The sequence below is a fragment of the Azolla caroliniana genome, unplaced genomic scaffold (assembly GCF_043228905.1).
Source record: "Azolla caroliniana isolate FFs.n. ecotype wild unplaced genomic scaffold, voAzoCaro1.0.p SCAF_10, whole genome shotgun sequence".
Classification (NCBI taxonomy): domain Eukaryota; kingdom Viridiplantae; phylum Streptophyta; class Polypodiopsida; order Salviniales; family Salviniaceae; genus Azolla; species Azolla caroliniana.
In genome coordinates this window covers 671,093-696,298 of record NW_028230445.1, presented here as the reverse complement: position 1 = coordinate 696,298, position 25,206 = coordinate 671,093, and the positions used below count along the sequence as shown (strand labels likewise).

Below are 25,206 nucleotides of genomic sequence, written 5' to 3'. Positions count from 1 at the left end.
GAGACATTATTATCACTTAAAGAATATTTGTGTGACTACAAATATCCATCATTGGAAGCTAGGATGTTTTCTCTTGGAATTCAATAATGGCCAAACAATGTTATCATACAGTTGACTGTACGTATAAAGCATCTTAGAGATTGAGAAGGATAGAGAACTTTTAGAAAGATTTTAGCTAGGATATATATAATGGTAGACAGCCAAAAAATGCATATGCAAGCAAAAAAAATCAAAAACAAAATGAATGCAAGTTTCACTACATTAAAAAAAGGTTCACGTGTTGGGACCTCCATACAAAAATTGACAAAGGACAGCATAGGATTGATTTGATATATTCTAATCTTGGAATAATGGCTGAAGAGTCAAGTTGGGAAATTATTGTTACCATATTGATTCTGAAGAGAAGGCAGATTATATTTAAAAAAACAAAGTCATTCTCTCCCATCATACTTTAAATATCATTTGTCTCTCTCATCCCTGCACCTTGGGTCTCATTCACTAGAGTTGGCCCGGTTAAGAGCACCCACCACACATGCAACATCTGTGTTTTCCCCAAACAAGCAACGTATACAAGTATTAACACTCATAGCAATATTACAACAAAATATGCTCTTACATATGTTTTCCTGAACATCATCCATACATTATAAGAAATATACCTATAAACATATATATGCATTCTTTTCTGGTCGTCTAACTCTTGCTATGAATCAATGCCTTGATTTTCAAATTGATGCCAGAAACTTTAAGTTCTGATTAGCATACTTTGAATGAACCCAAAATCCAAAAGTTGATACATAAAGCTTCAGTATTGTCGTGAGGGATGTCATTAGCAATTTAGAAATTACTTCTGCCAAGTGATTCCTCATAGAAGTCGCAGATGACGAGTTACTGCATCTACCGATGACTTGGAACCTGCAACCATAATTATTAAAGGCACAAAGCAACTGAATTACACACTTTTTCAATAGAGAACAGGCATTCACTAAAAGACTGAAAATTAATTAGGGCTCATCTATGTCATGTATCCCCAATTCACACAAGAAACTTGTACCACTTTACAATAACAGTAAATATGAATTTGAAAGAGACATTCTTGATACCAACCTGGACCAACAACCAAGACAGTTTTTGACCCTGCTGCAACCTTATCAAAAGAATTGTTGACAAAATATTAGCATAAATAGATTCATTTGAATATCAAATTTATGTAGACTTAGCCATATAAACCTGTGTACGACCGGCATCTGCAACAGTAAATGTTGGCAGACCAGCCTTTTGTGACCTTGCTCTTAAATCATTCCTGCAGGCACATATAAGATATAGTAGATTTAATCAAACTAAATTCAGCTAATTAAGGACCTTACATCTCTGATTGGTTTTTACATGTAACAACAATCTTAGGTTGTCCACATTGTTCCCACTTGTACAGGAGCTGTCTTTGACTGCCAGTGAAGATAATAAATTTCTCTTATTGATAGAGGTCATATGGAGCAAAAAAATGTTGAAATAACTTATTGAGTGCTTAAATCACAATATTATATCATAGAATACATGCTGAAATTAAGTCGCAACATAAGAAAGACTGGCACATCCACACAGAAGCTTTCATAGGCTTGTAATCAATAAGCCAAAAACATATAATGATCATTAACAATGTGAATAGTCAATAATTTGACCCCTTTAATGTTGCATATTCTAAATTTTTCCAAAAGGCTGTCTCATGACCAATCATCAATCTAACTGATGGTCACCATCATGCTCAGAGTCATTCATCTTCTCATTATCCTCCCCAAATGATTTTCTTTCTGAGCATAGGCAAATGAATATAAGTTCTCATCCTCTTGGGATGTATTAACCACTGTCGATGTAGATCCACAACATGCTAGATGGTCTCACATAAGTTGAAGCAATGAGCTTCTCATATAATATGTAGTAAATATCCACCTCCTAAGAGATGTCAGCATAGTGCAAGCTTCCTGCAGTACTCTAACTCAAGAAACCTAAGTTGAAATTATTTCACAGTAATTAATCACGCTAACTGCACGGAAGGGAATGGAAGTTGTCTAGAAAGGCAATACATCCTTGGCATTGACAATCTCAAGGCTTTACCTTAAAACTTCACTTCTTTTGAACCAATTATACACTAGGCTTTTGTATAAACCATGGACGCCTCAACAATACAGAGATTCACCAAAACTCAAACATCACTAGTGAATTATTTGTTCACCGGCATGATATTAGAACTAGAGGTAGTCATTTGAGATCAGCTGGGAGTAACCCCAATAGTCCCACAAACTTTTAAGGCCTGTGACATGCATATGATGACTATCAAACCTAACTAGAGACTAATACCAACAATTGGCTCGTCTCATCAATACATCTAAAAACTCAGTTTAGTCAAATAGTGCGTTAAAAATAACAGACTCAGGTCATGTCAAGGTAAAGGCGGTCACCGTTTTTCAAGTTAAGTCATGTCTAAAGCAATCAGGACCATTTTTCTGCAAGTAGGTCTTGCACATTTTAATACAACTGATCTTGGTAGTTTCTCTTGCTCAAAGCTGATTGTGCAAGTTTTTATACTTGAGTCATATAAATATGATTCATTTTCTCATTATCATGTCCTCAAGACTTCAAGGATTCCTAGCTTTAGGGATTTCTCTCATGGTATCCATGCAAGTTCCAATCTCACATACCCTCAGTTCTTGCATTTTTTATGTAAAACTGTTCTCTTATTTATTCGAAATTTCTCATTATAATATGAAAAAGAACCTTTGCAAAAGTTCCTCATAAATACCAACAGCTGCATCTGCAAAGACCAACACACATTGTTAGGTAAAAGAGAGAATCTTTGCTCTTGACAATACTATAGTTCTCAATTTAAATAGAAAATCGGATGAACAAGGCTGTATAAGAATGATATGAGGGAAAAAATGATATTCATATAAATTACGTGCGCACTGCGAAGCTATTTTTCCACTTCCCATCTTAAGATCTTGGCGAACAACAAACACCTGTTATGAAGAAGTAAACAGAATGTCATCCTAATAGCTATAATAGAAGTGTATTGTAATCAACATAGCTATTATCATACTGTATTCCTTGCAAAGGTATAATGCAATGAAATGCTTTTCATTATCTTAATTCTAAGACACTTTAATTGTTGCACATTTTTAAGAAAACAATAAGTAGTGTCGCATTCCAGACATGTTCTTTGTATTTAATCCATTCTTGGTTACTACAGTTGCATATCCTCCTTCAACATGTCTTAGAAACACCAAGACTTTCATTTGTACAATTCATTTTTACGCTACATTACAGCCACTACCTTTTTGCTGGTGGAGAATCCCTCCTCCTATGGCCCACTTCTAGATTGTGTTCAGATCTCCTCCAAACTCCGATATCCTGTGAAGTTTGCCCTTCCTTCTCAGAACATAATTTAAACCGTACCGCAGATTTTGTCAATGTTTGGCATAGTGTAAGACCCACATAGCCACGAGCTAGAATGGTCAGATACACGAATGTACAAAGAAAGAGAGTGACAGAAAATTTTGACCAATCACAAGAGAAAATAAAATAAGTGGTAAGAGTGACATGTGATTCTCCATGAGAAGATATAGATCATGGGGTTGCTTCTGCATGCTTATTGCCACCATGCTCCATCTACCTTCACATTGAAACCAAAACAATCATGCTTCTTCACCCCCCATTATCAATTTGCCAATTGCAAAATTTTAATCAATTGATTATGAGTGAAAATATAATGATTGGTAGACTAATATATCCTCCAAGAGAGGATATCGGTTATTGAACTCTCCTTTCATAAAGAGAAGTGGTTGCTTCTGCACATTTATTTTCACCTTCCAATTAATTGTAGCCCTGTCCATGAAGCTCATTGATATGGAACAGGAACCCCAAAACAAGTACATCATCTGCACAAAGTCAAACTCTGGGTGTTAACACTCAAGTCACACCTAGACTGCAGCCAATGTACCTAGTGGGCATGGAAGATATCAATACCGGTAACAAGCTTCGACAGAGACTCCACACCGAAGCCCAGGAGTTGGGTATCCAGGACAACAACTATTACATTCAGGCAGCAACAGCAGAAGGGGCACTAAAGAACAGCCGGCCTGAGCTAAAAGTGCTGACAGCCCGGGCTATGGCTGTTGAGGAGAGTGCATGGAGCTTACACCAGGAAAACATGGAGCTCAAAACCACCATCAGTGAGACGCTAGCCATCTCTCAAGCCATTATTAATGCAACTGAGCAGCTCATGCCCAAACCACCCTTCTGCTTTGCACCATCACACACATCTGTGTGGTCAGTTCAAAGCTGCCGCAATCTGTACAATGGTCGGAGAAGCGTGGGTACCAGCTTCTGTTCTCACAAAAGCAGGAGCTGGGGAGCATAATTAGACTCAACCATTATGAACCTCCAGCAGGGACCATCTCCCGCCCCAAATCCTACAAGATTCAACGCAGCTTTAGTTCGATGCATCAGATGGCCAAGCAGCTTCATGCTGGAGCAGAAGCACTGCGGTAGGAATGGACAATAATTTTGGTCAACCTTCACCTTATCTGGGTGATCAAAATGCTCAACTCCAACAAAGTAAAGAAACATACTTCCTGGATGCCAAGACAGTAGCAGAGATACATGCTAGGATAGTTTAGGCATATCACAAACTGGCGGTGGGCGTGACGAGTGAGGTTTGTTGTCTTGTGTTCAGATGGGACCAAAACAGCACCAGCTACATCAATGCTCCACCCTTGGTATTCTCCCTTTGGCCACACCCAACGAAGCTTCAGGTGCTGCTTTAATAACTCCTCCCGCAGCCATAAATCTCACCCCTGATCATCAAGCTTGCCAAAACTCCTCCATCACCAGATACATTTGTAGAAGATGAAGTCATCCTGGCTAATGCCAAGTTCTCACCCCGCCCCCCTGCCATTTAGCCCCCTACCCTCCACTGCCCCAATGTCACCTGGGATCGTTCGGGGATTCTGATGTCCCATAGGCGTACCATGCATTGGCCATTTGGTGGTGTGTACATGGCCGGAAAACCATACACTGTAATATAAGGTGCAAAAAAAGGAATAATAAATACTCCTTAAGTAGGCATAGTACAAGAATAGGATGACAATGATTGTTGTTCAATTGACGAACGTCTATGTAGCCAGAGCTTACTGGGGAACAACAACCTGCCAACTGTGTGTAAAAGTCACCTGAAGGGCAGCATGACAGAATTTTATAGTAATTATTCACAAAGATTGAACAAGATTATAAATCATTTTGAGATTAAATATTCTCATAATCTAAGTTATTCCCAAGCATTTTGTGTAATATCATGTTAACCAATATACTCCCATTTCGATCTGCGGCCTTAGCTGCTACTGAAATCACGCATTATCTAATTTGTTGGGCAACGTAACCCTGAAGAATAGCGATTCCCAGACAGGAAGCAATTTTATATTCCTATGATCAATATCTAGTTAAGAGCAAGTAGTGCAGTGAGAGGCAGGGGTAAGAGTTCTGAGCACCATCTTTGGGTAGAATGCCACTCAAGGGGCCTTTGCACCCCTCCTAGACATATCACACATGATTGTAACCATTGGGTAACAATCTTGGTCTTGTTATCTTTAGAGTCTTAGGAGATCAGAGGATAATACACAACAGATCGGCATATTCCAGCTCAAACTCACTGCATCGACCCAAACAGGGCCGATAATATAAGCTTCTATGCTCACAGTTCTATCGCATGCAATTCCATACCAATAGATCAATTCCTGGATAACTAATAATCGATGTTTGATTCATTGTAGAGCTCTTCTACCAGCAAACACAGTGGAGGATCATGTAAAAGACATGCTCTAGATTCAAGTAGTTATCCTTAAGATGCCATAATAGTTCAGCTAGAATGGGTTGGAACAATTATACTTATGTGATGCTATAATAGCCAATTCTTTCGTAATCAGAGTGAAGATAACCCAGAGAGGAGGATCAAATTTGACTCCAAGATCTAACATTCTCATATTGAGAATTACATCAATTTTCATATGGCTCTTACCTAATGTTCCATCAATAATTTCTCGCAGGAAGATAGCCCCACACTCACGGAACTTTGATCTGTGTCTGTTACTTCACCTATGACCATCTGATCTTTTCTAATCATGTAAGCTTCCAACGCATTTGGAATCCATATTTCCATGCAGCGTAAAATCAAAGTCATTTTAAACATGCTATTATCATTGAATAACAAGTTCATCACACGTGTTGATTGCCTGTACAGTGAAGGCAGCACACATCACAATAATCACCTCAAACATTTTCTTTATCTCAAACATTCTTCTATGAGGTAGAAAACCACCAATGTAGACACATTATCGCACTTAACCCTAGGCTCCACATAATACAAAGTATGAAATGATGTTTCTGTTGGCCTTGATGTACAGTAGGTGATTAACACATGCATAGAAATTTCAAATCCTTTTGAATCCTGTTACGTGAAGCAAATAAAGTAGCTATCACCAAAAGAATTGCTTCCTCTAAAAGTGCCATAGAGAGACAGCAAAACAACACAATTAACACAAATAAAGACGGTAACTTTATCTAAAAATAGTCCAAGCAGCTTTTGTATGACTAGATACTCAACTTCATCTTCTGGAAAACTATCTCTGACAGTACATTAAATGTTTGAGAAAATATAAGATTAGGTTAGGGAACACCCAATCCTTTCGCCTACCATTTTGAGTTCTTCAGTGGTGGTCGATGATGATGATGATGAAAGAACAGCACAGTTATCCCGCTTGGCCTTGCGGGCAGCATTGTTTGGTGGCCTTGCATTAAGGCGTTTAGGTAGCTCAACAAAAAGGCCTAGAAAGAACCCCAGGATCAGACCCGGGATCAGATTCTCTGGACGGAACCCAGACGAGAGCCAGGCAGTCTGCTTCTCCTTCTGCTTCTCCTATTCATCATCAGCAACCAACGAACCATAATCCGATGATTAGATCAGTGGTGCTCTAGTGGGCCTATATGTTCTGAGGAAGAGGCAAAGTAAAGACAATGCCAAGCAAAGAAGAGATTACTACCTTAGGCGATAACCAGGCCATCCTCATCTATCTATCTATCTATCTTCTGCAACGACAGAAAGCCCAGCTCTAGCTCTACCCTTCCGTTTCCTTTCGCCACTATCTCTGATGCCTGTCATACATATACATACATATATGTGTACATATGTACATATCCTTTATTATTATGTATGTAAGCACATACATAATAATAAAGGATATGTACATATGTACACTGTACACATATATGCTTGTGTTTTCGAAACAACGTACAATATCTATGTAAATAGGGGGGTCGATGAAGTTGAGGCCACTAATCATGCCATAACGAACATTTAGACTATAATTAACAAAACACCAAATCAAAGGCCATAGGGTGGCGGGTACCCAATCACTCTAATCAATACTTGTAATCATGTACATTGTGTGTCTAGATTAGTAAAGCTAATAGAAGTCATTGATTATCAAACTTAGGCTTTTGACTTAACCATTTGGGTTGCCTTACTTTCTCCTTCAAGAGAAATTGGTAGTTATTAAAGCCTTGAAATTTGCATAGCTCATGTCTTATTTATTGACATTCCTAACTATTGTAATTAACCTGTCTTAAGGTATAACCATGTAATGACTATACTATTAGGAAATAATAATCATACTTCACATATACTCCTAATAATCATACTTCACATATTGCTGCTATAAATAAGCATACTAATAATCTCGTGCTAGTAACTAAAACATAAATTTTAAAAAATAACAAACACCACCAACATCCTCGACACAATCATTGCCGACAACAATGACCACTACTACCTAGCCCATCGTTCCTCAACCACACCTTGTATCACCTCTTCTCTAATATATCACTCCTCACCTTCTCATCACCGCACTACCTCCTCGCCAATCCTCTCGTAACTTTTTGTTGAATCTGCTCACCGACTCCTTATGGGTTGAACTCCATTGACATCTTCACTTTTTGGACGCTTGGCACAATAACCTCCCAACCTACAAGGGTTCGTGAATGATAAATCACACATCCACTTGAATCTTATCTACTACCTCCTCCCTCGGTGTTACCCATGGAGTCGTCCAATCACCTTGCCCCCGCAAAGACCTCAACCATTCTCTTTCATTGGTCAATCTTATCATGTTAGTGCCACCATCAACATTCAAGCCACAATGGTCTATGTCAACCCACCTATTGTGATCCCTTTCTAAGCACCCCCAACAACCCCTCGCCACCTGATATTGTTTCAACTTCTCCTCTCCATTCAACTTTCCACCACCAATCCCCAATTTTGACAGCTCACTAACACATGAAACTTGAACCAACCTCCTCACATACTCCCTTTACCCCCCACATCAATCACCCCATCCCTACCTTCACTACACCACCCACCCCTAACCCTCCCATTGAAAATCACCCTCAACATCTTCCCCTCCTTCTCCTGCCTTGATAATCTTCACCCATTTCCCTTTCCTCTACGAACTTCTTTATCCCCCACAAGGCCTAATACTCATCATATCGCGTGGTGTTTGACTACCTTAGGTATCAGGGTATGTGGTATAACTAGTGCATGAGAAATGGGTTCTTGTTTGATGAACTTCATGGGCTACGACAACAACTTTGTAGGTTGAAAGGAAAGTTGATTTGACAATTTTTGCAAATATGTTGTATGGGCATTGGGGACATTGTCCCAATAAGAGATAGATTTATGTCATATAGTATTACAACACTTTAGAGGGTTTGCCTTGCCATATTGCCACTAATGAATTAATTGCGATAACATGGGTTGTATTATCATATTGTTTTAATACAAACATAGATTTACACTGAGATAGATAGATTATATTATCGTCTTCAGAGGTCAAATATGAGTAGCGACCCTTGATGTTCAAGAACTTTACCAATGAATGTTTGCAATCGAGAGTACACATTGTGGTTGTCAGAGAAATTCATGCAAGGATTGGGCTTGGTCGAAGATGTGTGGAAACCATGGTCGTATATGATGAAAGGCAGAGAATTGTATCAAAGTGTGATACTCAGACCCTCCAACTTGTTTAGGGCAAAGTGTACATGGTCGACCACACTCATCACTTGTGCCCCAACGCCCCGTCTCACATCGCAATGCATGTGATCTAAGTCACATGGAAACAATGGTTCGAATGGCAGATAATGGGATGGGCTCTAACATGTATCGATGTGTACGGTTTCCCCGTTTGGCGAAGAATATGGTTTTGTAGTTAGGTGCAACATGTGTAGTATAATGTGTGAAGCGTGAGCCTCCGCATTTGTCCCATGTCATGATACATTGGCGTTGCAAAAAGGCCTCATTTAGAGAGGAATCTAGTGATCCATCATGAAGCAAGTGTCTTGTATCCCATCTACCAAACCATTTTTTTATATCTTGCATCAAACTGCTCCGCATTTGTCCCATGTCATGATACATTGGCGTTGCAAAAAGGCCTCATTTAGAGAGGAATCTAGTGATCCATCGTGAAGCAAGTGTCTTGTATCCCATCTACCAAACCATTTTTCTATATCTTGCATCAAACTGGAACACACAAATTTGTTTTTATGTGTCTTTTGGATCATGGAACTTGCTGAGACAAGGCTGAAACTTATATATACGTTTTTCTTTAGAGAGAGAATCACGTACAAAGACAAAATACGTGCATGTATTAGCAATAGGAATATACAATGAATCAACCAACATAATACGAGAGGAGTTTTTTTATTTATAGAGTTTTTTTTCATTTTTTATGGATTAATGACAGAGAAGAACATCTTGATTAGTAGTATGTACCGACACACTATGTTGCTATTCTAAAAATGGTGTGGAGAGGGGAGAGGTGTCAAGTTTTAAGGAATTCCTCTCCATTTTAAGTATGTAAAACTTTATTTAGGTTGCATTGCTGCTTCCTATCAATGACTGCTGCTGCTTCTTTTGCTTTTGCTTTTGCTTTTTTCAGGCGCGCGAAGAATTCATCGTCTTGATTGCGAAGAGCAGAAAGCAGAGCAGCAGCGGCGGTGCCCTCTCCCTGTCTCTGTCTCTCGAGTTTCCTGTCGACAAAAGTGCAGAAGTGAACGAACGCATGGAGTGATGACCAGAGGAAGCGACCGGTTGCAGTGAAGAACAGATATATGTATCTGTGTGTGTATTCTGGAGTTACTACATAGCTGGACATCCCCTTTTTGTTTCTATAACCACCATCATCCTCATCTTCCATCATATTGCACCTCTCCTGGCACCGTGACACCGCACCCTGGGTGGGTTCATCCAATTCTCTGGTTGCAAGCATGGAACTGAGCAGGTTGCAGCAGAAATTCATAGACCTCACAAACTCCATGTTCCAAGAGGCAAGTCCTTACTTTTGATTCCTCTCCATCTCTCCCTTTCTTTGTATGCATTTAATTTGGAGTTTCTCACATGCGGCTCAATACTTTCGATCCATGAGCTCTCTTAGAAAACAAAACGCCCAAATGTGCTGCGTGTATGGTAATGTTAATAACTAACGTAACGCCCTCAAAAGGCGGAAGGAAGGAACCTATGAGACCAAAAGTTACATCCATTAGTGTGAATATTTTTACAAGAAGTCTAGTATAATAAAGCAACATCAAAATTGCACCTGGATTAGGTAGCTGCCCAAAATAACTAGGCGGTTATCAATGTATAATGATATAGGACCATGAGTCGACTGATGACTTCGCTGGGAGAGATGGTGCATCGAAAGAATACTTTTAAGAGAGGTTAGTCTGTCTGTGCGAAAACCATGGAAGTCCTCAAACCCCAGCCTCATTTATACTTACGAACGTGTCACCCTCACTTGTCAATTGTCTGGAGGAATCCAAAGCCAACCTAGTTACTTATGCTGCAGAAATTTATCTGATGAGAGCCTCTATTACTGTCAGTGGTGCAGCCATCTCAGCCCTAATAATATCATGGGTTGCTGATAGAAACTTTATTCTGAATCATCTCGAGATCATGGATATCAGAGGTCTCTTCATAGATCTGCACTCATTAGAGATGCCTCCAGATCTGCAACAACGGTCCAAATTGGGCTCCCAATTCTGCACTTCATATAGAATTGTAGAGGTAACGAGGGTATCAAATAATGACAACATATCCCAATTCTGCACTTCATATAGAATTGCAGAGGCAATGAGGGTATCAAATAATAACAACATAGTGCAGGGACCTTGGAATCGAGTATGTGAACACATCCTCTTTAGCCACATAGTGCTGCATACCTCATAGTTATTCAAGCATATGCAACTCCTCTTATGGAGAACATAGGTCCATGAACACTAAATCAAGGTACATATATGAGTCTACATAATCCACCCCATCTCGTCCATACATGATAAGGCATGAACCTCCTCATCAAATGGCACGCAGTGTTAAACATCACCTTGAATTTTCCAGGGATCATTGAGAGTCCGCTATCTTGTGCAAAAGAACATAGGTATCCAAGTGTCTCTTTATACTCTCTAGAGAATCTGCGATGAGTACAATATCATTTGCATATAACAGAATAGGTATCCAAGTACCTGCCAACGTAACACTTCTATCTTTGGAACCTTCACCACATAACTACTGGTACATATCCCTCCAACTGAACTAGAAAAACCCTCTTCTCCCTAGAAATGAGATGACAAAAGACAATGTGAGTCTATCCCGTGGGTGTTGAGGCCCAGGGTTCTCTATGAGCTCAACATCATACCAAACGTTCTGAGACAACAAACTTGAATACAACCTCTCTATATGGGTAGGACATTCAAAAGCTGTAGCCATAGTTCCAATCAAGAAATGTGTCAATTCTCCAGAGGTCGTTGTGGATCCTCTCCACCAGAGAGTTTGTAGATCTCTCCCATGGGTAGCATGGTTCAGATCCGGTTGGTGAGGTTCACTATCCAGTGCCAGCCAATTCAGGTCAGATGATCTCATGTGGGGTGGTGGCTTTGTCCCATATCTTCAGTGACAGCAGCATAACTAGTGGATTCACTATTTGTGGCCACGTCTAGATGGGGAGCCCTGGCATCCATATGTCTGCAGGGCGACCATGGTATTGAATAACCATACTCTGGTATGAGCTCCCTGGTGGCATTGACACTGTAGGATGGCCAAAACTGCATAGTCTTGAGTAATTTAATTTCTTGGCAGCTTGGATCATTGTGAAGCGCCCACTGATGCTTGTGAATGTAACTCCTAGATGACATAGGAATTCACTACTTCAACTTGTGCTCATCACAGGGTGAAGACAACTCGTTGGTAAAATGGCATGAATATATGGAAGATCATGGCCTTATTCTTTCCCAGGATCACTGTCAATTATCCAGAAAAACCATCTAAGGCATTGAAATGATGTTATATGCCTGCTTGAGATTCAGAGACTAAGGTGTAACCATCTCAACCATTCTTGTTTCTTTCTGCATGGGCATGGCATTGTGTTAAATGTCATTGGCCAAGAAAAAAGGAAACAATTTTCAACATCCATCCATCTCCTACACCGTTTCATTGTGCCATGCATGGGATATGTACGTGTGAATCCTGTACCTTTAATATGATTGAATATTTTTGTTGACTGTACATCTGCTTCAGATTGTGGAGGTAGTTGTGAATCATGCACATTAATGGGATGGTATATTTTCTTTGAGTTAATGTGATAGTCATTTACTTCAGGTTGTGGCATGGTTGTTATGGACATAACTATTGCCACTTTATTTAGGATGCCATTATTGATGTTCCTTGCTTATTTTTAACTCTACATTAGCACACAAGTATTCTGCCTGCACCCGAGTTTAGGGAAACACCGCCTTGTTTGCATTCTCTTAATACCACATTTTATTGATGTCAAGTGACAATAACCCCTATATATAACTTTCGATTTTGATTCTTGTGTGATTCAGCAACGAGTAAGATTACAAGCACATCACCATAAATTGAGTAGTTAGAATAGAAGTGGTGTGAAGTATAAGTCAAAGGTTTTGATACCTTGGGTACAATAATTCTTGCATTATTTTATCAATGTGGAATGTGGACATGTATACAAAATATGTTGATTTCATGATGGATTGGGTGGTGAACACTTTATCTATGCTTATGACATCTTGCTCCCATTGCTAGTAGACATCTTTAGTAGAGCTATGTGTGAAGGTTTCCCTACTAGAAGGACAGAACATACCATGTGGAGACCGCATGATGCCAAGCAACTATGGGACAATCATGATTGGCCATTGCTTGGCTAAACTATATTGCTCAATCCTAAAGTCAGAATTGAATATATGGGTAGAGTGAAATGGCTGCCGTTCAGCAGGACAGGCAAGCTTTTGGAAGAGGTTCACAACTTTGGATCACATATTGATCCTCTGAGCCCTCATTGAGGAGGGCAGAGCCAATGATAAGAGGATTTATTGCTGCTTTGTGGATTTCCGAAAAGCCTTTGACACTGCTGCGTCCTCTGTTTATGCAACGCCTAGAAGTCCTTGGTGGCCCTACAAATATGCAATTGGGAATCTATGCACTGTATGAATCTGTGTCAGGAAAAGCTAGGTCTCCGAAAGGTTTTTTAGAGGCAGTGGCTAGTGCAATCAGACTAAAAGAAGGATGCCCACTATCGCCCACTCTCTTTGGTCTCTATATAGATGAGGCATCACATTACATAGAGATTCAAGGGTTCGGGAGCATGCCTAGCGGGTATAGCTATACAAATATTACTACAGGCCGAGGATATTGTGCAGATTTTCAACTCTTTGGAGGGACCACAAAGACATCTAAATGCCTTTAAACTATGTTGTACAGACAATGTTTTGTCGATAAACATGGATAAAACTAAAGTTATGGTGTTTAACACCTCTCAAGCATGGGTAACAAGATCAGAACCAGAATACTTCTTCAAAGAGGAAAAGTTGGCATGCACACGCTCTTAGACATACCTGGAGTAACATTTACATGGCCCAGGTTCTCCGTATGGGATGCTGTGTGTGCCTAACTTTTGCGTGGATATGCAGCCCTTCGGTGCTCTCGAAAGACAATGTGCACATTTGCATTTCCAAGAGCCATGAACTAAATTATATTTATTTGATACACTCATGACACCAACTCTTCTCTATGAAGTAGAAAACATGGGGACCGAATCTTACCTTTAGTTTCAATGATTGCCCTCACGATAAGGAGCAAAGCATCGGTGCCCCACGATATAATCTAGGCAGAGATGGGACCAGCCCCTATAATCATTGAGGCATTATTCTGATCAGTGACGTGTATCCAACGACTTTGGGAGCTCCCTAAAGGAAGGTACTCAAGGTTGGCACTTACGTCATCAAGATAACTTGCTGAACATCGGTGCCCCACGATATAATCCGGGCAGAGATGGGACCAGCCCCTATAATCATCGAGGCATTATTCTGATCAGTGACATGTATCCAACGACTTTGGGAGCTCCCTAAAGGAAGGTACTCAAGGTTGGCACTTACGTCATCAAGATAACTTGCTGAACATGGAGACAATCATTGTTGGTATGGTGAATTGTAGCAATAGTTCGAGTCACATGAGGGATAAGCATAAATGCACTATCCCCGTTACAATATAGCTTGGACTGTCCCCATCTAAACATGACCAAATTGGAAAAGCATAGAATAATCTGGACTGATATTATTCACTTGGAAAACAATAACGTGGATCAGCCCACAAATATCACTTGTATGAAGATGGGCCACTATAAGACTCGTTTTTTACACACATGGGAGGATGGATTCATCAGCATGCGATCTTATACAGACATACATCTATCCTATGTGCTGCATAGTGTGATAAGGCAGCTGCGAACTTCATCACATCAGTTAGAGATTGAGGTAGGCAGATAAACATGAATGCCACTAGAAGGAAGAATTTTCCAATTGTGTCATAAAGGAGTGGAATTCGAAGAACATTATGTTTGTCATTGTAGTGTCTTTTATGAAATAAGAGGGAGATACCATTGTTTCTTTAAACACACAATGCAAGGTAATGGAATATGAGGACAAATGGTGCTTGGGACTTTTCTTGCTAGAACTCAAGCGACACAGAGAAAAGTTGTTGAAGGACAACACTACATCCACAAAGAACAATCACAACTTTCTTTAGTCTCATCCCTCCTACTAATGCTACAAGTCAATCAAGGGCTACACAAATGGGCTGCCGACCAAGACATAACAACGGGGTTACAATAGATCAGGAAATAGTAATTTGTTGTGCACGTTAGCCGTGGCCCCATGGACCACTATCTCACCACCCTTGTCATCAATAGATAAAGGCCATTTTCTCCTGCGATTGTAGGGCGCTTCCCTTGCTTCGGAGACCTCTCTATTCTGAATTGACATATGCTAGAGATCTTTTGAAGAAAAAAAAAATAATATAGTTGACTTGAGAATCTTACATGTGCTGATAACAAGATTCTTTTCTCTTTTTATCCTGTTTACTTTTTCTTTTCTTTACTTAGTAACATTTATTTATTTTGGTTTGTTGTTCTCAAAGACAAGACCACACTTGAGATGTATCTCTTATTTTGTCTTATAGGCCATTTTTGCCTCATAAAAGCCGTCAATATACCTTTCTTTCGTCTTTCTTTTTTGCCACCTCCACATGCATTGTAGTCCACTACCTTGTCGATGTAGAGTCTGAAGTTGGGGGAGAGTAAGCATCCTTGCTTCACACTGATAGTGTTTGTGAAAACCTTTGTCAAACCCCATGTACACTGAACTTGTACCAATACTTGCTCATATAGTAATTTATCACCCACGTGATGTTAGAAGGAACATAGTACATCGAGTCTCTAGAGAAGACGTTCCCTTTGTACAGTATCAAAGGCCTTGCAGAATTCGTCAAAAACATCGATACACTGTTATCTTTTGTGCCTTTGGTTGGTTCACCAAATGGAATGTAAAGACACCTAATTAAAATGACTATTTCTAATTTTGTGTCATCAAACTCAAAATGCCAAATTGAATTTCCTGGAACAGTAAAGTGAAAACAGAACAAAGAAAGATGCTTGGTCAGTGGAACTGAAATTACAGCCATGGCCAAGTGTTCCAATATGAGGATGTCCTTCAAAACAAAGAAAGAGCTTCCATTGTGTGAAATAGTGTTTTTTTTGTCTTTGAAAAGTGCATAAACTTTTGAGTCTTTTATTTAGCTACTGCAAGACATTTGCTATATTACATAGATTGATATTTCACTTATGACATTAAAAGCTTGAATCATACCATCAAGCAATATCACATAATGTATGGTGTTATCATGGTCATTTGCTCTCCATTTATCATCATATTTTGGTTAGTCCATTTCAAGTGTTGGTCTTCCACCATATGATAACATTAAAGGAGAATGCATACTGAAAGCATTAAGTATGACATGACTTCCCTTCTGGATGTAGGGTTTTCTTGACGATCAGTTTACTCAGCTTCAAATGCTTCAAGATGCTAGCAATCCAGATTTTGTCACTGAAGTCATCTCATTATTCTCAGAAGACTCAGAAAGACTCCTAACAGAACTCACAAAAGCACTGTAAATTTTTATTAGTTCTTGCAAGAGACAGTATTATCATACATTCCATTTTGTTTCTAACATTAGCTCTTGTTTGCAGTGAGCAAGATCCAACTGACTACAATAAGGTGGATGCATATGTGCACCAGTTCAAAGGAAGCAGTTCTAGGTTTGTTTCTTGTGGTTCATTCAAACAATTTAACATGTTAAGTGAGTGCTTATGTCATACAAAAGAATGTAACGTAAAGGAGAGGAGTTGATCATTTGGAGAAACTCGAAATTTCTGTGCATTCAGTCCTGCTGAAAATCAAGCATCTGCAGAGACAGAAGGGAAATAGACATATAAGCCAATGCATAAAAACCCAAAAACATGGAGAATGTGGAGAGAAGCAAAATCATGAATCTGACTCCTGAGGATATTTTAGAGGATGGCAAACCCTAGTGATTGGTGCAGCTACAGTATAACACTCAATCCTAGGATGGAGTCTACAAAGAATGCACTTCAATGCAGAAGAACTTGGACAGGTTGGTAAGAGAAACCAGGGAACTGAGGAATACTTTAGAAGGAATGGGAAACCCTAGGTATTGGGCCAACTACAGCATATACTAGAGACACTTGATCCTAGGATGGAGTATACAAAGAATGCAGAAGAACTTGGCTGAGTTGGTAGGACAAGGGAAGGCAAAGCCGCAATTTAGAAAGCCTGTGAGTACTATTTATTATTAATGGAACTGGCAACTCCAATGCTCATAGATGGGATAGCGAATGGAAAATCATTTTGGCAGATTGTGGCCACTATCAGATAAAAATCATAGCAAAGGAATTTCACAAAAGTAGAAATATGAAGTGAGAGATGAGTTAGGGCTTAGGTTTTGTCATAGAGTGCCTTTGTATATTTATGCCAAACCTAAGGTGAAGTTAATTGTGGGTTGGGTTTCTCATTAAAAGAACACATTTACATCATCGTAGGAGGCAGGCTGACAAAATACGGTGGAAGACTTAACTGTTGTTTGTGTATCATCTTTTCTTCCAATAATTTCCTCTTACCAATAATTATTTTGATCATCTTTTGGAAATGTGGTTCGACAGAGATTTGTGAGTTGGTATTTTTTATTTGATCACTGATCCCAATATTGTGTGTTGTGAGTTTATTCATATTCCAAAGAGTCAATGGGAGTTTGCATGTCCTTCTAGGGAGTTCTGCATACACAATAAACTTGCAGAACTCTTTTGGCTTTGAAGAATGATACAAGTTACAATAATAAATCAAGTTGTGAGACCCCAGCTTGCCGACAAACTATGGCAGCACCATGATCAGATAATGTTGCTTGTGCCATGCATGCCTCATACTTAATATAGTGTAGGTTTGAGTGGATTCATGCCAAGATTTTAACATGAAGTGCCAATGGGTACACAGGACAGGACTTACAAGTGTATAGTGCCTACAGATCTCGTGTTGGGGCTCATGATGTTATACCATACAATTCTGGGCCGAGTTCGAACAAGGGATGGAGTATTAGAGCAAATACACTCCAATGAGTTCTTTCTCCTATGAAGCTAAGCGTTGTAGGAATTTGGATGTATTATCCACAATTTTCTATATGGAGAAACAATTATAATAAACTCAATGAACACAAATTAGGGTAGATACAGTATCTTTTTCGTATTTCTCGCTGATCCCAAAATGATGTTTCATGGATAGATCAGTTTATGGAATTTTGAAATTATAGAGCTCTCTGGTGTGGACAATTCCCAAGATCCTATTATTGTCCAAAGTTTTCTTGGCAATATTGTTCGTGCCATGTTCAGTTTGACTTTTGTTTGGAGAAAACATTGATTTGAAATTACTTTACTTTAAAGATGGAAAACAGTTTTGTTTGCTTGCCTTATGTTTACAGCATAGGTGCTCAACGAGTGAAGGTTGTATGCTTGGATTTTCGAGCATATGCAGATGCAAACAACAAAGAAGGGTGGGTACACCTTTTCTTGTAGTTAGCTATGGTCGCTGCCATGAAATACTCTTAAATGATATGTTTTGTCTATGTAAACTATGAAAAATGCTGCAGGTGCCTGCAGGCTCTACAGCAGATAAAACAAGAGTTTTATCTTGTGAGAGGAAAGCTTGAAACTTTAGTACAGGTAGATGTGTTGTGATATCTGCTAGATGTTTCTGTTTTATAGACAATTTATGTTGAAGCATTTTGACTTTTCATAGATCTCTACTTGTAGCTCTGGAATTTTTTGCATTGGTTGATCCAGCATTTTTGCTCTGTTTACATTTTCAAAAGAGATACAAGCAGAGATCTATGAAAGTTCAAACTGCTTCAAGATAAACCAAACAACAACATATTGCTTGAAAGAGTATATGTATTATAATTTTGCAGCTGGAAAAGCTAATCCTTGCAGCTGGTGGTGCTGTTCCGGTGATAGATTAAAAATGATCATTCCAAGGGCTGAAGAATGTAAAGAGGTGCTTCAGTCCAAGACATTTAGAATGCTGACTACTGACATGTGATGTGATTGTTTTTCTAGGTTTTGGATGGATACATATGTTACTATTGACTCTCCATTCTCTGAGTATTTATATTGAAATTGTTGGTACTTGTTAATATTAAAGGTATACATCTCTACTTCTGAGGAATAGATTGGAGTATCCTGAAGTCATTGACCCACATCAATGACCAGTTAATTATGAAATGACGTGTGATGAGGCTTCTGAAAGGGTGTGTTTGAGGATACAGATATGTAACACGTGTTGATTTCATGATCGTTCTCTATGTACTAAAAGTTTCTGGCTGATGTTTACACTTGGTGAGTGCTTCCCTTACAGTGGAGACTGATCCTCAAAACATTTATGCTCAGACGTACTGAACTTCCTAAAAGGATTTAATTATATTGCTTGGACTTCAGTTATGAAGGAGCTAATTGCAACTAGTAGTAAGATGTGACTTCAGGAGAATTTGTTTTGGAAACATTTCCATCTCTTGGAGAGAGCATTGCTTGTATATCAAGGAGTGATTTTTGTTTATCACAATGGGGACATGGGGAGATGCTACTCTATCCAACCATGCCATGATATGACTTTTCATTGATGTGGTAATGTGCTTGATCCTTTCCTAGCAAGGTTTCGGTGAAATTGTAGACCATGTTGCTAGTGATCATGGATGAGAGAACGTGTGAACATGTTATGGCCGCTTGTAAACTTTGCAAAGATCTTGACATTGCTGCAAATACGTTATCAGGGATATACATGAGATGAATTTTTGCGCATAAAATTCTGATGGATTGGTAAGAGCTATTAGAAATTGCAGTACATAATCATGATCTTTCTTGGCCACTAAGGGCACGTTGGAAATTACTGGCTAACATTAATACTGATTATTACAGATGATTCACTTTCTATGGTAAAGGAGTATGAGCAATATTTTTAGACCTTGACAGTTTTAAATCATTTATCTATTATTTGCTTGATCCTACAACTACCTTCTCTATCTAGTCTGATGGTGGGGGGGCGGGTTTGGATATGCCATCTATTAACATTCTACTTGTATATATGCCTACGCCTACAAAGAGGCAACACAAATAGCAATGACAAGCAAGAGTACATTTGGAAGCACAAGGAGACTGTGGTATACAACAACTGTTTAAGAACATGATATGCAATACCATTAAGCATTGTTACCATAATAGATAGTACCTACCAATTGGTGAAGATATATAGAATGAATTTGTTATCAGTACACTCACCCCAAACCTATACGGACTATCAATCCAGCCAACATAACCTTCAAGCATTCCATGCATTTGGAGTTCAAAGGGCAAGTGTAGTGTATTATGTGAAATATGTGTGCATTTGTAATTATCAAATCAAACATATGAACTTAAAAGTCAGGATACATAAAAAGTAGTAGTTGGAAGTAGGAATCAGCAACAGCCCAGCTCAAGCCTGAACCGAACCATGAAACTGTTTAAAACTGGTTTGGCGGTTCAGTTTAGGCTTGAGATCGATTTGGGATGGCTCAAACCGAATTGAATCAAACTGATTTGGGCCAAACCGCTTAGTCCTAACCAGTTTAGGACCTGGTTTGGTTCAGGTTTGGAAACTCCCAAACCAGTTAAGGCTTAACCGGTTTGGTTTGGAGAAGGGCGATTGGTTAAGCCGAAACCAAATCGTTGCCGATTCCAAGTTGGAAGATTGCAACTCTTCCAAAGATATAGCCATACATATTGATCCTAAGAATGAAAACATTCAATGAGTGAGACCTCTCTTAGTAGATGAAGATAATCTCTTGGCATCTTCAGCAGGTGGATACCTGTAGACCATGAACATATACAGAAGTTTACAGCCTTACATATGTAACTTAGTATATATTCTGCCTCACATGAGAATACCCAGCAAAAACCTTCAGAGGCATCATTTAGCAATGTAACTTTTGATTTACCTTGGGGTCAAAGTATATGTTTGCTGATGGTCTTTTTATGGAGGCATGCACGAAATATGAAACTGTTTTCATGATGCACTATCTAGCATTTTAGTGAATGTACTCAGGTTTGCATGAATAAATAAATATTCTGAAAGGCTTCAATCAGACGCATAAGCTTCAATCCTTGAGACAGCTCAAAATGTGCCCATCACCAATGGTCATTTTAGATTGACCTGAGCCTGAAGATAAAGAGAAAACCTCTTGGTATCCTGAAGCTAGCACATAACTTGAGAACTAACTTTCAACCATGTAACTTTGATTCAACTTGACAGGTCAAAGGATATTTGCTGATGGTCTTTGTATGGAGGCATGCATGATTATATATAATATTCATGATTCACTATCAAACGTTTTCATAAATGTATTCAGCCTTGCATGAATGCACAAATGTCCTGAAAGGCTTCAATAAGACTCACAACCTTCACTTTGACAGCTCAACGTATGTGTACATCATCTCCAATGGTCATTTTCGATTGGCACTTGCCTGAAGAACACCCCTTGATATCTTTAAGCAGGAATATGACTTGAACCCTAGCTTTGAACAATTTACCATTCGATTCACCTCAATATGTCAAAGAATATGTTTACTTATGCTCTTTTATGTGGAGGGATGCACAAAAATTTACAGACCGCTTTCACAATTTACTATCAAATATTTTCATAAATGTATTCAGCCTTGCATGAATACAAAAATGTACCAAAATGCTTCAATTAGATATATAACCTTCAATCCATTTTGAGAGCTCAAAGAATGAGTTCATCATCACCAATGGTCATTTTAGGTGCATTCCTTGCCTGAAGATACAGCGAAGACCCCTTGGTAGCTTGAACCAGGTGCATAACTTGAGGCCTTGCTTTCAACCTGAAAATAACTTGCTCATTGTCACTAATGGACATTTTGTTATGCCACAAATTGTAAGTGCCATTGTGACCAGAAAACAAGGGAATCTTTGGCATCTGTTGAGCACTTGTAATGGCCCATAAAGAATACAGCTGCCATCATGATCAGAAAACAAGAGACTCCTCTGGCAGATATTTCACATTATAAGCAATCTGCCGAAAGTGGCAAAAAACTACAATATGTTCAATATGCAAATACCAAACTATTCATTTTATGTTATGCCTTCTATATATGCCAGCATCTCAGGGACTCCATCAACATGACTCTCAGCTGATGCATAAATATTCGATAATATAACAAATGGTACAGCATTACATGGATCCATGTGGAACATGTGCATAGTTATATATTCCCCTCTTCCAACATCATTCAAAAATCTACAAGCACCTAACATTGTGGCCAGTGAGATTATATTTGGTGTACATGGCATACTTTCAAGCAAAACTCCAGCCTGAACCAATAGTCCTGCCCTTGCAAGCAGGTCAAGCAGGCAATTATAATGTTCAACCACAGGCTCCACGCCATGGGCTTGAACTATATACTGAAAATAAGAGAAGGCCTCACTTACAAGGCCTCCATGGCTACACGCAGATAAGAGCACTGAAAAGGTTGCCATTCCAAGGTTGGTGATTTGTGTTTCCATTTGGTGGAAAATGTATAGGGATTCCTTGCTATTGCCATTCTGGGCATATGCAGCCATCAGGGCATTCCAAGAAACGTCATTCTTCTCTGGTATCCTGTCAAAGACCTTGTGTGCCTCTTCTGGGTCACCACATCTCCCGTACATGCTCACAAGAGCATTCCACAAAAACACATCACGCTGAAGTTTAACATTTTGAATGAAGATTGCATGTATCTGATTCCCTAATTGTAAATCCATCTCAGCACCACAAGCAGCGATGATGCTGACAAAAGTGACTTTGTCTGGCATCACAGCTTCTTGCTGCATGAACCCGAAAAGCTGGAGTGCCAAATGGTTATCTTCAAATTGACTGTAACTTGCAACCTTAGCATTCCAAGCTAACACATTATGTTCGGACATACTGTTAAAAACACGCTCAGCATCCTCGACACGCTTGTGTTTTGCATACATCTTTATGAGAGCAATGCACAATGTTTCGTCAAAATGAGCTTGGATGCGAGCATGGACTTGTTGACCTTCTCTAAGCATCTGAAGATAAGCACAAGCATCAAGAATGCTCACAAAGACCGCTCTGTCTGGAACATTGCCTTCTTGTTGCATCTGCTCCAAAAGTTGCATAGCTTCTTTAGCATGTGCATAGTGTGCATACATTGCAACCATGGCGCCCCAAGTAACCATGTTTTTATGATGCATACTATAAAAAATTGTGCATGCTGATTTGAATCTTGCACACCTACCATACATGCTGATGAGTGCAGTTTGTACAACCACATCCAACCGCTCCTGAAAGCACATGACCTGAGCATGCATTCGCTTTCCTGCACATAGTGCTACTCGACTAGCACACACATCCAGATATTTTACAGATGTCACGATGGTTGGTGCCATACACTCCTGTTGTAGCTGCTCATAGCATTGAAAGGCCTCCTCAACATTGTCCTCGTGCTCAGCATGAAGTGTGAGAATAGTTGTCCAGGTGATGATATCACGCTCGACCATGCTATCAAACACTTTTAGTGCAGCTTCTGAATTCCCACACTTGCCATACATACTGAGCAAAGCATTATTCACTGCCACATCATTTTTGCATTTGCTTCTACATAAAAGGTTGTGAACACTCATTCCATCTTCTAGGGCCAATTGGCTAGTCAAAGCAGTGAAAATGCCAATGAATGTGAGCCTGTCAGGTATGAAGCCTTTGTGTATCATCATTTTAAATACTTCCATAGCCTCAGTCCACTGGCCCTCACCCGAGTATGCTGTGATGAGTGCATTCCAAGAGACCACATCCCGTGATTGCATGTGGTCAAAGATACTGCGGGCATCCTGGATGCAGTTATGCTTGGCATACATGGAGATGAGAGCATTTCCTAGGACAAGATCAGAGTCCAAGCTTCGGATGAAAGCAAGGTAATGAACCCTTTTCCCTGCATCCAGATAGACTTGCCCCCTTGGCCTGTTGGAGCACAAAACAATAAGAGTGATGAAGGTGAGTCTGTCTGCGACAACAGATTTAGCCTGCATCTCTTGGAAGAGGCGAAGCGCCACCTCTCTACTAGTACTAGTACTAGAACTACTATGGTCAATATCTGCATGAGTGTACGCAAGGATCATGATCCTCCATGTATATTCATTTCGAGTTCCTTCCTGCATTTGATCAAAATGGGACCTAGCATCACTTAGCGCCCCGCAAGCAGAGTACATGTGAAGAACAAGGTTCGCGAGATAGGTGTCACGGTCCAGCTCTCCTGTAATGAGGCAATGATGGGCAGTCCTGCCCAGCAGAAGAGCCTTCTCTTGTGCGCACCATCGCAGGAGATCAGCGGATGAAGTGATACTACCCTTCGCAGTGGTGGTACACAACCACCTCCATATCTCCTGCTCGCGTTGGTCTTGCTTCTTCTTTACCGCTGCTAACATGAAGCAGCAGCAGGGCATGCAGCGGCTAAACGTGTGTTATACATATGTTCATATGTTGCCACTGCCAGAGGATTTCCAGGGATTTCGCACCAATCATACATACATAAATAATGTACAACATATAACTCAAGACGCAAAAGTGAACGAACGAACGCATTGGTTGGGTTGGGTTGGGGGGAAGGTGAAATGACTCCAAACATCTTCCTGTCCCGGTCCCAGTATAGCTTCGTTAAGACTAACTTATCCATAACATTTGTAAATTTAGTAGTAAAGTTAAACATCATGAGATGGTGTGCACTGTGTAATATTAAACTTCTACTTTCCAAGTCAAGCCTTGATGATTGTCATCATGAGATTGTGCACACTTATTACACAATCATCTTAAATAAGTTTTTTTCCCACTTAATTATTTGCGACTATAGTGTGTTTTATATATGTACATACATATATCATAACTCTTCATATATGTTGTTTGACATTTGCAATGCATTTAATACTATGGCATCATACATCAATCGTTTTGCAATACTATTGGAAGGAGTGAGGATGGTAAACCATAGGTCTCCTTCATAGTGCAGACTTGCACATAATAAACTATGAGCTACAAATGTGTTAAGACAAGGTTGTGAAACTCACATACCCTTACTCTTATGAGATTTCATTCTTTCA

General features: G+C 39.5%; 3 protein-coding genes across 4 annotated transcripts; 1 reads left to right on the top strand and 2 right to left on the bottom strand.

Moving 5' to 3' along the window:
* Nucleotides 1-706: 706 nt before the first annotated feature.
* Nucleotides 707-7,203, bottom strand: LOC147858575 (Peptidyl-tRNA hydrolase II (PTH2) family protein). 2 transcript variants are annotated; one of them, XM_087325735.1, is made up of 8 exons: nucleotides 7,089-7,203; nucleotides 6,743-6,964; nucleotides 2,954-3,014; nucleotides 2,773-2,809; nucleotides 1,368-1,445; nucleotides 1,231-1,303; nucleotides 1,108-1,147; nucleotides 707-915 (listed from the first exon to the last, which is right to left on the bottom strand). In XM_087325735.1, exons 1-8 carry the CDS (start codon nucleotides 7,113-7,115, stop codon nucleotides 866-868), a joined length of 588 nt encoding a protein of 195 aa, XP_087181861.1. In that variant the 5' UTR covers nucleotides 7,116-7,203; the 3' UTR covers nucleotides 707-865. The 2 variants fall into 2 exon arrangements, with proteins under 2 accessions (XP_087181861.1, XP_087181862.1); XM_087325736.1 differs by lacking the exons at nucleotides 2,773-2,809; nucleotides 2,954-3,014 and adding an exon at nucleotides 3,329-3,405.
* A 3,094-nt stretch (nucleotides 7,204-10,297) lies between these two features.
* LOC147858574 (histidine-containing phosphotransfer protein 1-like) lies at nucleotides 10,298-19,230 on the top strand. Its single transcript, XM_087326117.1, has 6 exons — nucleotides 10,298-10,425; nucleotides 16,479-16,609; nucleotides 16,689-16,757; nucleotides 18,488-18,559; nucleotides 18,656-18,728; nucleotides 18,974-19,230. Exons 1-6 carry the CDS (start codon nucleotides 10,366-10,368, stop codon nucleotides 19,022-19,024), a joined length of 456 nt encoding a protein of 151 aa, XP_087182243.1. The 5' UTR covers nucleotides 10,298-10,365; the 3' UTR covers nucleotides 19,025-19,230.
* Nucleotides 19,231-21,402: 2,172 nt separating this feature from the next.
* On the bottom strand, nucleotides 21,403-24,571 carry LOC147858573 (pentatricopeptide repeat-containing protein At5g27110-like). The gene has a single exon (XM_087326165.1). The coding sequence runs from the start codon at nucleotides 24,553-24,555 to the stop codon at nucleotides 22,186-22,188; it is 2,370 nt and encodes a 789-aa protein (XP_087182291.1). The 5' UTR covers nucleotides 24,556-24,571; the 3' UTR covers nucleotides 21,403-22,185.
* Between the last annotated feature and the right edge of the window lie 635 nt (nucleotides 24,572-25,206).

What these genes read in the sequence shown, in the direction of transcription:
- LOC147858573 (XM_087326165.1), bottom strand. Translation starts at nt 24,555, where the DNA reads ATGCCCTGCTGCTGCTTCATGTTAGCAGCGGTAAAGAAGAAGCAAGAC.
- LOC147858574 (XM_087326117.1), top strand. Translation starts at nt 10,366, where the DNA reads ATGGAACTGAGCAGGTTGCAGCAGAAATTCATAGACCTCACAAACTCC. An exon ending in TTCAAAGGAAGCAGTTCTAG is followed by an intron (nt 16,758 to 18,487) that starts GTTTGTTTCTTG and finishes TTATGTTTACAG; the next exon opens with CATAGGTGCTCAACGAGTGA. An exon ending in GATGCAAACAACAAAGAAGG is followed by an intron (nt 18,560 to 18,655) that starts GTGGGTACACCT and finishes AAAATGCTGCAG; the next exon opens with GTGCCTGCAGGCTCTACAGC.
- LOC147858575 (XM_087325735.1), bottom strand. Translation starts at nt 7,115, where the DNA reads ATGAGGATGGCCTGGTTATCGCCTAAG. An exon ending in TATGAGGAACTTTTGCAAAG is followed by an intron (nt 1,446 to 2,772) that starts GTTCTTTTTCAT and finishes CTTCACTGGCAG; the next exon opens with TCAAAGACAGCTCCTGTACA. An exon ending in TGTCTTGGTTGTTGGTCCAG is followed by an intron (nt 916 to 1,107) that starts GTTGGTATCAAG and finishes TTATGGTTGCAG; the next exon opens with GTTCCAAGTCATCGGTAGAT.